The sequence below is a fragment of the Beta vulgaris genome, chromosome 9 (assembly GCF_026745355.1).
Source record: "Beta vulgaris subsp. vulgaris cultivar EL10 chromosome 9, EL10.2, whole genome shotgun sequence".
NCBI classification, from domain to species: domain Eukaryota; kingdom Viridiplantae; phylum Streptophyta; class Magnoliopsida; order Caryophyllales; family Amaranthaceae; genus Beta; species Beta vulgaris.
Window position 1 is genome coordinate 16,401,560 of NC_079210.1, and position 15,850 is coordinate 16,417,409.

The 15,850-nt window shown below is 41.4% G+C and overlaps 1 protein-coding gene across 1 annotated transcript in view; it reads right to left on the reverse strand.

Moving 5' to 3' along the window:
• Positions 1-6,623: 6,623 nt before the first annotated feature.
• LOC125493512 (carboxypeptidase Y-like) overlaps positions 6,624-15,850 on the reverse strand; it is a 34,283-nt gene continuing 25,056 nt past the window's right edge. Inside the window, exon 4 of the mRNA XM_048636940.1 lies at positions 6,624-7,074. Within this exon, the coding sequence (XP_048492897.1) occupies positions 6,962-7,074 (113 nt within the window). The 3' untranslated portion in view covers positions 6,624-6,961. The remainder of the gene's footprint in view (positions 7,075-15,850) is intronic.

Genomic DNA, 15,850 nt, shown 5'->3' on the forward strand with positions numbered 1-15,850 from the left:
AAAGAGAGAATTATCGGGGTGTTACAAACCATATACCTTTTACTGAGTTGGTGACCATTAGATTATCACCTTCAATTTGGAGCTGACTAATATTGTTCTGGATGGTTAGGTGAAGCCCTTGTTGAAGACCAGTTGCCTCGGGAATGAACACGGAAGAAGATCCAAGGTTTAGAGCTACAACTTTGAGGAGATGGCCTTCAACGTCTCTAATGATAATACCTGCTGCTGCAGATCACCGTGAACCGAGCCGTCGAAGTTAAGTTTGAAGAAGGGGTTGGGTGGTGGCTCCCAAGAATCGAGGATGGAGGAAGGATACACCGGAGAGGATAGAGGAAGGGGAAAACGGGGAACCAGAGGAATTACAGAAGTCCACTACATTCCTCAGACTCCATTCTGAAAATAAAAACTTTCCATTATGTAGAATCATGTGAACATTAATAGAATTATTATGAAAGATAATAGAATTTATTTCCTTCCAGATACTCCATATATGGAAAAAATTGATAGTGAAGAACATATCATGTCTGATTTTGGACACTGTATTTTGAAGAGTGGCCCGATGTAAGGTGTGAGGTATCGACTCCTTTAGATCCTGAAGCTGTTATAGGGGAAGGAGATAATGGTGTCCCCCAAAAAGATTGCTAAAGATTCCTCGTGAGTTGAAAGGGATTATGTTGCGCTTAGCGAGGACAACTCTAACCCCAATACTGTTGTGGCAAATTTGCCGCATAAAAATTTTCAATTTAGGTGGGATATCAAGTTTCCAAATCCAACGATGCGACCATTTTTCTAGAATTGGCGAGTGATCATGAGCTAGCCAGTTAGTAGATTTAAGTGTTAATAAGCCCGAAGAGCTAGGACCCAAAATAGGCTCATTCGGAAAGGGGTTTACCGGTAGAGGAATGCCTTTGATGGAATTAAGAATGCAATCCGACAGCAAGAGATTTAGTTTGTCAACATCCCAAGTTCTATTTGGAAGATTGAACTCTTTTAGAAGAATATTAAGATTAAGCTGGTTTTCTGATATTTTAAGGTTTTCCATTAAATTTTCATCAGCATACCAGTTTTGAAGCCGAAAAAGAATTTGAAAGTCGTCACCTATTTTCCACCGAATACCTTTTTGCAGAAGAGATCTTCGGAGTAACATTTTTTTCCGTATTGGTGAATCGTGTGGTTCTGCTTGACAATTAAAGAACGATTGACCCTTTAGATATTTTTGCGTTACTAGTTTCACCAAAAAGTTGGTAGGTTCTGTGATAATTTTCCAACCTAGTTTTTCTATAAAAGCTTTGTTCATAGGAAGCGTTTTTCTTCGGCCAAGGCCACCTTGCGCTTTGGGACTGCATACTTTATTCATGCAATAAGAGGTGTTGCATTTTTATCTTTATTTTGTCGTCAAAAAAATTTCATGTGAAGAGTATCAAGGGATTTAGCCAAATCCGGAGGAAGGATAGTGGAGGCACAGGTATAAGACGGTAGAGTTTCAAATTAGGGTGAGCTTCCTAGCTTTGGACAATAACCCCGATTCCCAAAGGTTAATCCTTTAGTCAGTCTTATGAACAATATGAGCAAGGTCAGCTTTAGGAGGGATGATGGGAACTAAAGAAAATTCCCAAGTACCTTCTCGAGAGAAGAATTAGGCAACATATTAAAATGACTAGCTAAAGTCGTTTTCGGTTGGAGGAGGCCTTTTTATAGAAAATAATAGTAGATTTATGAAAATTCACTAATTGAGCGAAAAGACCACAAAAGTCATCAAGGATAGTTTTTAGATTTTTACAAGCTGAGGTAGTTGCTTTGTAAAATAAGAGGCTATCATCAGCAAATATTAAGTAGGGTATATTGGCATTTCTGGGATGCAGCTTAAAATGGATACCTGAATCTCGAGATAGACTTTGAAGAGTTAGCTTTTTGAATGAAAAATTCCATACATAAAATGAAAAGGTAAGGAGACACGGGGTTACCTTATCGCAGACCCCTAGAAGGTCGAAACCAAGGGGAGGGTTGACTATTTACTTTGATTGAATGGAAAACATTACTAACACATTCCTTAATCCGGAGGATCCAAGTGGGGGGGGGGGGGACCTTGCGAGCTTGTCAAAGAAAATCCCACTCGATCAGCTCATAAGCTTTTTCCATGTCTAAATTTATGGCACAACAACCTGTGTTATTTTGAGACTTTTGAAATGTATTCAAGGCCTCTTAAGCAATTAAAATATTGTCATGAATAGAGTGTTCTTGAGTAAATGCATTTTGTAGGGGACTAATTTCTCGTTGCAAAATAGGACGGAGGCGATTGACTAGAAGTTTTGAAATTGCTTTGTAAATAATGCAAAATAAACTAATTGGTCTGAAATAATCTGGAGATTCAGGATCCGCTTTTTGGGGAATGAGAGTTATCAAAGTGTGGTTCAAGGACGGGGATAATTTACCATGATAAAAGAAACTTTGGACGACAATGACCAATTCGTTTTCAATGATGGGCCAATAAGCCTGATAGAATTTTCCTCCAAATCCATCGAATTCAGGCGCTTTAAGCGAGTTAATATCAAAGAAGACATCTTTTATTTCTTCTACAGTAACAAGAGGAAGTAAAGAGTTCACATCAGCTAAAGAGATAAATGATGGACAAAGATCAAATCAATTTCCCTAATATTTGAGTGGGTGGAGCGCAAACAATTTTTGAATGAATCAGACAATAGGTGATTTAGGTCGTCATGAGAATTAACCCATTGCCCTACTTCGTTTTTTAGTCTAAAAATAGTCATGTTAGCCATAGATTTTTTTTATTCTATTATGAAAGAATTGAGAGTTGCGATCTCCTTGAGCTAACCATATTTTTCTAGCAGAGCGGCCCCAAGCTTTCTGATTAAAGAGAAGAAGTTTCTCCTTTTGAATAATCAACCGATTAATATGCTTAATTAAAATGTCATTAGAAGGATGGAGCCACAATTTTGATTGTATAATTTTTGCTTATTTGTAACCAGATATTGGTCATATTATATAGTTGGTCTTAGCCCAGATTTTAAGGTCAGATTTTATACGGGTGAGTTTTTGTTGAATGCGAAATAATCGAGAGCATGTGATTGGAATGTTCTAGTTCTTTTTAACAATAGAATGTGAATACTTATCTAAAGTCCAAAAGTTTTCGAACCGAAATGGAGGTGGACGATAGGAGTTTCCTTCAATGGATGAGAAGATCACTAAAACATGGTCTAAAATTGTGAATGGACCATAAAAAATGGTGCTTCTGTTAAACGCGTCATTAAAGGATTGTGGCTAATAGCTCTATCAATTGGCTCGAAAATGAGATCATTATTGCGTAAACCTCTTCAAGATTAAGCTTGTAGCACTAGTACAAAATAGACGATTTGCGTCGGATGCGAGACGCCTATTTGCGTCAGACATGGGTCCGACGCCACAGGCCTCGACGCAGATCAGAATACAGGATCTGCGTCGGACAACGGCGCGACACATTTAATTAGCTATTTGCGTCGGACTCCGCCTACCATACGATGCATGACTCCTCACCCATGTCATAGAGGCAAGACTCATTTGCGTCGCATGAAGACTAAAATGCGACGCAGATGACTCATGTGCGTCGCACATTGCACTACATGCGACGCACATGAGGCTTTTCAATCCCAGCAGCCAAGCTCACGTGCGTCGCATGTAGTGCTATGTGCGACGCACATGAGGCTAATCAATCACGCATAATTCATCCACAACGAGGCTAATTCATCAGCAGCATAATTCACGCCCAATTCATCCACAACTTAATAATGAATTCAAATCAGCAATTCAGAAACTAAACTGGAAAAAAGGTGAATTTTTAGATTGGATATAAAATTGTATTTTTACAAAACCTAGTAACAGAATAATACAAAAATTACAGAAAATGAAAATAAAAAGATTACAGAATAATACAAAAATTACAGAAAAATAAGCAAATCAACAAAAAGGAAAAAAATTCAATTACACAGTTATTGAAATTATAAAAGAAATAGAAATTTTTACATCTGATGAGATGCAAACTAAAAAAAAAGTTAAACCTAACCTTTTCCTTGAATTTCTAGAAATAAAACTAATTACAAAATCATGCCTCTTCATCTTCATCCTATTCAAACACAAAATCAGTGGATTGAAAGCCGAATCTCGAACAATGAATTCACGGCTAATGCTCGACGCTATCCCGATGAACGAAAAAGTGTATCTTTAATAAACTCAATCTCAGATACACAAAACCCTAAATTACCCTAATTTTTGGAAAAATTACTCAATCTCAGATACATAAACTCAATCGTCGGCGAGATCTTGTATGCTGGAGATCCCCTTTCGTTGTTGAGATTCGAAAGAGAATTGAAGGTAAGTGAGAGAAAGATGAGATGCGAAAGAGATGAGAGAGTCATAGAGTGTTTGAGTGAGAGAGATGAAGGGCTTGAGTGAGAGAAAACGGCTGGATGAAGTGAGAGAGAAAACGGCTTAATGAAGATTGAAGGGTTTGAGAGAGAGAGATAGCAAAAGGCTGAATAAGGTTTGAAGAGAAACTCTAAACTTGCACATTAAATATGGGAAGCCCATAATTTGCGTCGTATGTCGTGGCCCACTCGACGCAAAGCTTGGCCCAAACTTATTTTGTGTCATCTGCGTCGCACACTTGGGCACGTGCGACACACATTTTTGGATTGTTTGCGTCGTGTGCTTCAAACTGACTGACGCAAATCTTCTTTTCATGACTACAACTCGTATCTGGACCCATGTTGTGTGTCGCACTCTTCATTGCGTGCGACGAAAATAGTATTTTTGCGTCATTTCCGTGTTTGTGCGACGCAAATGGGACGACGCAAATTGTCCTTTTTCAACTTGTGTAGGAGGCACGGGATATCAATGGCGTTGGAATTAGAGAGGAGAGAAGGTAGTCGATTAAGTTGATTTGATTTCAACCGATATCCCCCCAATTTGTCTTCAGGAGAAAGCATTTCATTAAAGTCTCCAAGCACAAGCTAGGGAAATTGAAGTGATGTAATGTAATTGTTCAAATATGTCCATAATGCATATTTTTCGACATTTTTAGCCAGGCAATATGTGCCCAAAATTGAATAAATTTCATTGCGTGGCTTGTATAAAAATGTCGAGATGAACCAATCAGTCATGAGAATAGTGATTTTGAACTGTAATATTGGAGTTATTCCAACATACCTACATTCCACCCATATGGTTAACTGAGTCAATAACTAGTTTATTATGTAAGTTAAGTGCTTTAAGAATTCGGTGGCTATTATTATTATTAGTTATGGTTTCAATGATGAAAACAATATTCGGATTATATTTGTTTTTTAGGTAGAGTAGCTCACTCAAAGTTTGGGGTTTTTTACCCCCTTGGATATTCCAACATAGCACTTTCATAAAAGACAATGAGTGTATCATGACGGGTTATGCCCCTCCATTGCCCCCTAGTTTTTTACCCATTTGAAATGAGTATAGAAGTTTCTTACGTTCCTTGGACCAAGATGGAGAGGGGGGTTTGCACAGAAGGAGGGCTTACCCTCAACCAAGCAAAGGAGGATGTCACCGGCAGAATGCCTCAAAGAGACATTGGATGTAAGGCAGTGCTTGCTGAAAACAATGAACAAACCATTAGGGGTTAGAGAACTAACCCTATTCAATTGCGAGCTACAAAGAGCTCGATTCCATAAGGTTGAAACAACCCAGTCCATAGAAAAAATCGAAGATTTCTTAGGCATAATCCATAGAGAAAAAATTCTATGATAAAGGGGGTATTGGCAAAACACGTGGATCCTTAAGGTCATGAAGACCCATTCCAAAGGAGTAATTAAAAAGTTTATTCAGGACGACGGTTCAACCTTATTGTAATTTACCCTGAAAAAGAGGAACAAACCATGAGGGGGTGGAAAACTGTTCTGCGAATGACAAAGCATTTGATTCCAAAAGGTTTTAAAAACCCGGTCCATCAAAGAAATAAAAAGTTCCTTTAGTCTTAACACACTTGTATGCAACCCGAAATAAATTACGCAATCAATGACTGTGCAATCATAATGCTGAAAAGGAAGTGGTGATAGCAAGATTACATGAGAAGCTAAAGATCTCTGCAGCAGCTATCTTGTTAGAGAAAAAATTACCATAAGCCAACCTAATTCAGTCAAATTGAGAAGCCAAAGTCCAAAATAAACCAAAATAATATGCCAACCAGTCCATTGAGAAGACCACGTGCGACAAAGCTTAAGTTATGGAAAAGTAGTAATCCTGAGGTTATAGGGGGGACCATTTGCAAAAGTGACAAATTCATGAGGAGAGGTACCTTCGAGAAGGACCATTAAAATTAATATAGAGTAGATGAATTGAAAAGGCATGATGAATCTCAACAAAACTAAGAGGTTCTGCAGGTACAAATTAGCTAAAACAGTTTTGCAATCATAAGAACTAAATGGTAATAGTGACGTTTGTTTATGGCAAATTCTGATCAGGCGGAACTTGGCTGAGGATCTACAACTAACGAAGATGCAACTACGAGCATTAAGGAAAGCTAGCTACAAAAACGAACAAATGCAAAGAAGAAACAAGACACCAAGAGATGGTGACGCGGAAAAGCCCAGGAAGAAGGGTAAAAAAACCGCTGGTGGAATTGAGTCCACCAATCCACTATATCTGAGAATTACAGCTTACAGGTTGTGCTAAGTACACTTTTGAGTATTGTAAAAGCAAAGGAAATATTTGAATGTAAATGATTTGAAAAACTTGTGTGCTCCTAAGATCCTTTTCTTCTATTTATACAAGTGCATTCTATTTAACGTTATTTACAATTAGCCGTTAACAACTAACTCCTACTATCTTGCCACAATCTCCTAAAATCAAGGAACAGCTCCATCTTCTGCTCAACCACAGATCTCGCCCCATTTTTTAGGCATGACTGCTGAAAGAACGTCTTTTGACCAAGCCTTGATCAGTATCCAATGCACTCTCTTTGAATTATCTTCCGGAACTCGCAAATACTTGCTATTGCTGCTATCTGACTCCTCTTAGCTGTTCTCCAGATAGTAATGACAAACGTCCCACCTGCACTTCCCAGCTTAAGCAAAATATTTGGACATAACAATTGCCCCTAACTTGTGATGCCAACCTAGGCGCAACTTAGTTAAATTCACAAGTTACCAAAAAAGATGAAATACTTTAGCAAACACGTCAGCTTATGATTAAGATAGAATTTTCACGTTTGCAAAATCTATCTTTCTACTTCAAAAAGATAAGAGAAATATTTTCACCTAAAAAAGATAAACAAAATTTTTCCTTCTTGGGATGATATCCCCTTTAACAGATAAACTCACTTAGCACCTGTTTTGATATAATCAGCAAAAAGATAAATTCTTAAGCACATTAAGCTTTTATCCGTTGGAATATTGTACCGTTGTGCCCCAAGTATTTAAGGGCTCTTAATTGCTTCCTGAAACTTCACTTTCTTCTTGCTTACTTGCCTATAATCTTCCATAGGTAAATTTCTTCTTCTTTTTTCTTTCATTTTCCGAAGTACTTTTGCGATTTATCTTCTGATGGGTAAAGCAATTGAGGACGTTCCTTCCTCCATCACTGCTCAAGACATTGAAGGGCTTAAGAGACTGGGGAATTTCCCTGGTGGTACCCAAATCATAATTCCTTCTTCGACATGCAGGCTCGAAACTTGCCCAGAAGATTACATCTGCTACTATGAACACCCTTTCCTTTTACGCTACAACTATGATTTCTCACCACTCACTAGATCTTTCATGGAGGTGCTCCACCTTTCCCCTGGCCAGCTAATGCCAGCTCTCTGGAAGACCTGCCTAGTTCTAGAAACCCTTACCAGTACATGGGATCCCCCGTTCTCTTTAAACGAATTTTTGACAGCTTATAGCGTTAGTAAATCAGCCATAGGAAAAATAACCCTTAGGCTAAAGCACCCCACCCCCCACTGGTAGATGGCACCATTGCCTCTAACTCTATATGGAAAACTAGATACTTTTTTGTAGTGAAAGACTCGCTGGGCGAAGCAGGGAACTCTCTTGTTGGGGGTTGGTTTAATTTGTCCTTTATTCCTAAAAATGAATTAACTAGGTTCTTACCTTGTTTTCTTTGCAGGACTTGGCGCTATAATTTCCCAAATTCCTGAACAAGCTAAAAGGCTGGCTGATCTGTTTCAGTTTACCTCTCGAGGATCGCACTTACCTTGCCCCTGCCGAAATCACTCCACTTGATTCCAAATTTTCTTCTCGCACAAACTCAATGTCTTCTGGTAACTATACGTTATGACTCTGCTTTTCACTATGAAATTTTACTTTGATTTCCTGGCTAAACTAGCTACTGCATGCAACTCAAGTTAAATCCAGCACCCTTTTTGATGAGGAGGCCATGGATAGGCTTAAAAACAGAAAGAGATCAGCAACCTCTTCCGATCATTCACAAGCTGAAAAGCCGCCTCGCAAGCAGCTACGCTCCTCTACTGCTCCGACCATTATTGACATCCCAGCTAAGTCTTCCAAAGAAGACAAGGACGAATTCATTGTAAGCTTACCTGCCGACTTTCTAGCTGAAGAAGGTTTAGAGGGTGGCATCTGGCCCTCAGCTGAAAAGCTTATCTTCCTAGTCGCGTAAAAGAGGCTCAAGGGACAGATCCAGAAGTGACTTTGAATCACGCTGTGCAGCTATCATTGCAGGTAAGCAATACCCCATAGATTACCTTACATGCTGGATGTTAATGCACACATATATATTCACTCTTTATTCCTTTTGTGCCAGGTTACTCAGAACTGCCTAGCTGCTAGAGACAGCCTATGAAATATGGCTTCTCTTAATGCCAAGGTGGCTCGCCTTCAAAAGGACAATCTGAGCTTTCAGACGAACCTGGAGAAGGAGAAGAAGGCCAAGCTGGATGCTGAGAGTAAGCTGGCTGCTGAGGTGAAGCTGATTGAAAAAGAGAGGTTGGAGAAGGATGAAAAAATAGCCACAACTACCAGGGATGCTGATGAGAGAGTTCTGGACGTTCAAGCTAAAACCAAGATTATAGAAACTGCCAAGTTTGCATACCTGATACGCTTCAAGAAGCTGGATGACAAAGGCATCAACTCCTACATCGACAGGTACCTGAAGCTGGATTCTATGGCGGCTTTGGAGGCTCTGGCTACTGGTGGTAAACCAAATGATTCTGAGCTTTCTACAGTGGAGTCTCCAAATGGAGTTGGTCAGCTAGAAGATGACACACCAGGTGACAAGGATAAGGTCGCTGGTGATGATGCCATCATTGTTTCTAAATTCCCCAGCTTCCTAATACTTTAATTTAGAACACTTTTTACCGTTGCCTAAGGGGGCAACATGTCTTTGTATGAACATATTTGCTTTGGATCTTTTGAACTTGTGACTTTTGCTTAGTGCTTAGTAAACATTTCTTTTGCATGCATGCTTATGCTTGTCAGCTTTGGATGACGTTTTTACCTAATGTACTTGAGTTTTGCTTTGGTTGGGCCCGTTTCCTTGGTGCTACGACCATATAGCTAAGCTCTGGTGCTTCAAGCTTTAGCTGCTTGACTAGGTGCTACGACCTCTTGCGTTTGTCTGCACATGTGTAAAACCAAGGTGGGCTATTGGCATGACCAATGGTCCTAATATGCTTAGATCACTATTGTTTTTTGAAGGAATATTCATTCTATCACAAAGATAAGAGAACTTTGCTTACCTGGTGGACCAATGCTTTGTTTAGAAACAATGGTTGCCTTCCTGAGGAATCTGGCGTCTGCGGCCGGCTGGTAGCCTAACTCTTGCCCCAGGTTAGAAATGATACAATTTGAGATGAGAAGCGTTCCAGCTTCTAGGTACCGATTTCCCATCCTTAGTGACTAGGCGATAAGCACCTTTTCCAACTACTTGGTTAATTAGGTAAGGGCCTTCCCAGCTTATTCCCAGCTTACCTGCATTCAACTCTTAGGTATTCAGAAACACCTTCCTAAGAACCCAGTCTCCTATTTTGAACACTTTGGCCTTCACATTTTTGTTAAAGATGCGAGCTACTACATGCTGTTGTGCAGCCATTCTCACTAGCGCACTATCTCTCACCTCTTCGATGGTGTTAAGGTCATAGCTGAGTTCTTCATTGTTGTCTTCTTGACTCAATAAACCATATCTGGCTGTAGGAATAGTAAGTTCTGCAGGTAACACTGCCTCGCATCCATACACGAGGGAGAATGGGGTCCTTCTTGTAGCACCTCTTGGTGTTGTTCTGGTGGCCCAGAGTACTTTAGGCAGCTCTTCTGCCCATTTTCCTTTTTTAGCTTTTAGTAGTCTCTTGATACCGTTGATAATTACCTTATTGCTGGACTCAGCTTGTCCATTAGCTTATGGGTACCTGGGCATTGAGGTCACCAGGTTGATGATCCATTCATGGCAAAATTGCCTCGTTTTATCACTTACGAATTGTGACCCATTATCGCAAATGATCTCGCTAGGTACTCCGAACCTGCAAATAATGTTAGTGTAAAAAAAGGATATTACTTCTTTGTCCCTTACCTGCTAGAATGCCCCAGCTTCGATCCATTTGGAGAAGTAGTACGTAAGTGCTATCATGAAGACTTTTTGTCCTGGGGCCACTGGTAGTTTTCCCACAATGTCCATGCCCCACCTTATGAAAGGCCAAGGTGTCAAGGTGAGGTGCAATACCTCAGCTGTGTTGGGGACATACCCGCATGCTTTTGGCAGCTTTCGCATTTATGCACGTACCTTTTGGCATCCTGGCGCATGGTTGGCCAATAGTATCCATAAGCTAGGATTTTATTTGACAAGCTTCTTCCTGCTGCGTGGGATCCGCACTCACCTTCATCAAATTCTTTGAGTGTGGACTCCCACTGGTCTTTCTCCAAGCATCTTTGCAATAAGTCATGGCTGGCGCAAGCTCGTTTAAATAGGGTACCTGAAAAGACATGGTACCTGGTAGCTTTCATTCGCAGTTTCCTAGCTTCCAGCTTATCTTCTGGCAGGATGCCCCTTTCCAGGTACTTGAGTATTGGCTGGGTCCAACTGGTACTTTCTGCATAGTCATCATCTGGTTGCACCACATTTACCTGTTTGGTGATGGCTGGTTCAGCTAAATGAGATATTGGTATTGACTTGAAGTCGCATTTTCTGAGTGCTGATCCCAGGTTAGCTAGGGCGTCAGCTTTGGTGTTCTGATCACTTGGAATTTGTTTTATGCAGAACTCTTCGAATAGCTTAGCTTTTTCTTTCACTAGATCCAGGTACGACGCCATCTTTGAATCTTTGGCTGCGTACTCTCCTTTTACCTGGCTTACTATTAATAACAAATCACTTAACACATGTGAACTATAAGCTTTTAAATCACATGCTAATATTATGCCTGCAATTAAGGCTTCATACCCACCCTCATTGTTAGTAGCTTTAAAATCACAACAGATAGCGCGTACTATCATGTCCCCTTGTGGCGACTTTAATAGTACACCTAGGCCAGCTCCTCTGAAATTCGAGGATCCATCCACATACAGCTGCCAGGTTCCGGACTTACCCACTTGATTAATGTGACGCACTTCCTCTTCTGCTGCAGCTGCTAGATCAGGACTAAAGTCTGCTACAAAATCAGCTAGAGCTTGGGATTTTATACCTGTCCTAGGCAGATACTTAATGTCATGCGCGCTTAGGGATGTAGCCCATTTGGCCATTCTCCCTAAGCATTCTGGCTTCCTTAATACAACTTTGATAGGATAGTTAGTCATGACATGAATAGGATGAGATTCAAAGTAATGTCTTAACTTACGTGATGTCATGTACAAAGCTAGTACTAGTTTTTCTAGTGATGTAATAGACTGGGAGTTGTTGACTTTCTTCTTCCCTAGATAGCACTGCACTTACCGCCTTGCTGCTGACGGCTAAATATAGCTGGAGCGTCTCACCTGCAGCTGGATTCGAAAGCAGAGGAGGTTGAGCTAGGTAAGCTTTTAGATCTTGCAGTGCAGCTTCATGTTCGGTTGTCCAGTTAAATCCCTTGTTCTTTTTCAGCACATTGTAGAACAGGTGGCATTTATCGGAGGATCTGGATATGAACCTATTGAGCACGGCTACTCTCCCAGTTAGCTTCTGGACTTCCTTTAAGTTACGGGGTGATTGGATATTGATCAATGCTTGCACTTGGCTGGCACTAGCTTCTATGCCTCGTTGGGTAACTATGTACCCCAGAAATTTTTCTGCAGGGACTCCAAAGGAACACTTACTAGGGTTAAGCTGCATCCCATACCTTTTTAGAACTTTGAAAGTATCTTGCATATGAGCAACGTGATCTTCAGCTTGCTTTGTTTTGACCAGCATGTCATCTATGTAGACTTCCATCGTATCTCCTAGCTGCTTCTCGAACATTTTGTTAACTAGCCGCTGGTAGGTGGCACCTGCGTTCTTCAATCCACAAGGCATCACCTTCTAGCAATAAATACCTCTTTCAGTCATGAATGCCGTCTTTTCTTGATCCGACGGGTCCATGAGTATCTAGTTATAGCCAGAATATGCGTCTAGGAAAGCTAATCTCTCATGTCCAACTGTGGCGTCTACCAATGCATCGATGTGCGGCAGTGAGAAGGGGTCCTTTGGGCACGCCTTGTTGAGATCGGTGAAATCAATACATACTCGCCACTTGCCATTTTTCTTGCCTACGACCACCACATTATCTAGCCAATCTGGGTACTTGACTTCTCTGATCTTCCCAACTTTCAGTAGCTTCTCTACTTCTTCATTAACTATTAAATTTCTTTCTGGCGCGAATTTCCTCCTTTGCTGCTTGACAGGCTTTGAGTTGGGGTCAACGTTCAGCTTATGAGTGATAATGTCAGGTTCAATGCCTACCATATCTTCATGGCTCCATGCGAAACAGCTTATATTTTCTTTTAGGAATTCAATGATCCGCTGCTTTTCTTCAGCTGGTAGGGATGCCCCAATCTGCACAATCTGCTCCAGCTTTGCTGGGTCCAGCGCTACTTCATCTACATCTTGCTCTGCTGGCTTAGCTGGCGCTGGACCTTGCTGTAATTGCTAGCTGGAATCTTTCTTTGCTTTGAGGGATATGCTATAACACTCTCTTGCAGCTTGCGATCGCCATTGATTTCTTGCACTCCCCATTTGGTAGGGAATTTGATAGTTTAATGATAGGTTGATGGCACAGCTCGCATTTTATGAATCCATGGTGTCCCCATGATGATATTATACGCTGAGGGACAATCTACCACATTGAATTTAGTCTGCAAGTTGACTCCTTTTGCATAGGTATGTAGCATGATTTCTCCGAGCGTTGTAGCTGACTCACCATTGAATCCGAATAAGACGGTTATTTTTTTGAGGATGTCAACTTCCTGCAACCCCATGCTTTCGAGGGCACTTTTGAAGATGATATTAGCTGAGCTACCGTTGTCTATTAATACTCTCTTCATGATGCAGTTGCTGACGGTGAGGGATACGACAAGGCCATCATGGTGGTCAGCTTCTTCACTTCTGTATTGCTTTGGCACAGCTTTGGAGCCTTCTCGGGCGAATCGTTTAGCTGCAGAGTATGTTAGTCCACATATTTCTGATCCTTCAGAGATAGAATTGATTATCTTATCATGCGTAGGCTCAGGTGGTGGACGAGGTTGCTGCTGGGTGGGATCGGATTTGTCCTCTCGCTGACCTTTCTTTCCCATGAGATGCTCTAGATAGCCTTTCTTAAGCAGCCACTCCACTTCTTTTTTGAGGGCGTTGCCGTCCTCTGTGCGATGGCCATGGTCGCCATGATAGCTGCACCATTTGGTGGTGTCTTTCTCCCTATCTCGCCTGTTGCTCTTGCGCGGCCACCTGGCTGGTGTCCCCAGCTTTTCAAGCGCGTTTACTACGCCTCTTGCATCCACGTTAAAGCAATAGGAAGCAATAGATGGGTAGTCATTGTCAGCATATTTACCTGTGGCCTTGTTGGCTACGCTGTTGGTTTCGCGCTTTTGATAGGGCTGGTGACGCCGGTCACTCTTCTTTTGGTTTTGGGCCTTTCGATCGTAGCTGGGCTCACTTCCATACCTGGACACCTTGTCTTCTTCGACGCGGATTTCAGCCATAGCTCTGGCCCTAACTTCCTCAAACGTGCTACAGGGGTACCTGGTCAGTTCATAATATAACCTGGATCTGTATGTTAAGCCCCTTCTGAACGCTTCGATGGCACTAGGAATATTTAGGCTTTTGACTGGATCATCTCCTTGTTGAACCGGTCCAGGTACTGCCTCACAACTTCATTTGTCTTCTGTGTAATCTGATACAGGTCGCCTGTGTGTTTCTCTAGGACCCTGTTGCTGGCAAGTTGCAAGTAGAATTTGTTAATCAAAGTAGGGAAGTTTTGGATACTACCTGGTTTTAGGCTGATTAGCCACTGCATGGCTGGTCCGGATAAGGTGGCTCCAAAGGATTTGCACATGGTGGCTTCCAGGCCCTGGCCACGGGGCCTAGGCGTTTTGTTGCTTTTGACGGAGTCTAGCTCCTTCCTGAGACTATCAATAGTCTGCTGAGTTTCAAATTGAGTGTGGCGAATATCTTCCTGAGCTTTCAGCAAAGCATCCTTCATCATTTCGGCAGTATCATCAGCCATATTTCCTAGGGTGAAATGTGTGTATTTTCTTTTTGGTATTTTTATGGGAGTTTAGCTGTAGAGCCCCACGGTGGGCGCCAAACTTTTTTACAATAGCATTTCAGTAAAAACCGCTTATAAAGCATCATGCCATGAACAAAAGGATCTTAGAAGTTAATTGTTAACGGCTGATTGTAAACAACGTTCAACAATTTGGCATAAACTTGCTTCATCCCTACCAACTGAAGAAAAGCAGCGGATCATTGAATTCCTACAAGAAAATATAAGTTGTTTCGCATGGAGCCATGAAGATATGGTAGGCATTGAACATGACATCATCACTCATAAGCTGAACGATGACCCCAATCAAAGTCTATCAAGCAAAAAAGGAGGAAGTTCGCGCCAGAAAAAATTTAATAGTTAATGAAGAAGTAGAGAAGCTACTGAAAGCTGGGAAGATCAGAGAAGTCAAGTACCCAGATTGGCTAGCTAATATGGTGGTCGTAGGCAAGAAAAATGGCAAGTGGCGAGTGTGTATTGATTTCAACGATCTCAACAAGGCGTGCCCAAAGGACCCCTTCCCACTGCCGCACATCGATGCATTGGTAGACGCCACAGTTGGACATGAGAGATTAACTTTCCTAGACGCATATTCTGGTTATAACCAATACTCATGAACCCGACGGATCAAGAAAAGACGGTATTCATGACTGAAAGAGGTATTTATTGCTACAAGGTGATGCCTTTTGGATTGAAGAACACAGGTGCCACCTACCAGCGGTTAGTTAACAAAATGTTCGAGAAGCAGCTGGGAGATACGATGGAAGTCTACATAGATGACATGCTGGTCAAAACAAAGCAAGCTGAAGATCACGTTGCTCATCTGCATGATACTTTCGAAGTTCAAAAAAGGTATGGGATGAAGCTTAACCCTAGTAAGTGTTCCATTGGAGTCCCTTTAGGAAAATTTCTGGGGTACATAGTTACCCAACGAGGCATAGAAGCTAGTCCCAGCCAAGTGCAAGCATTGATCAATATCCAATCACCCCGGAACTTAAAGGAAGTCCATAAGCTAACTGGGAGAGTAGCCGCGCTCAATAGGTTCATATCCAGATCCTCCGATAATTGCCATCTGTTCTACAACATGCTGAAAAAGATCAAGGGATTTAACTGGACAGCCGAACATGAAGCTGCACTACAAGATCTAAAACTTGCGTAGTTCTACCTCCT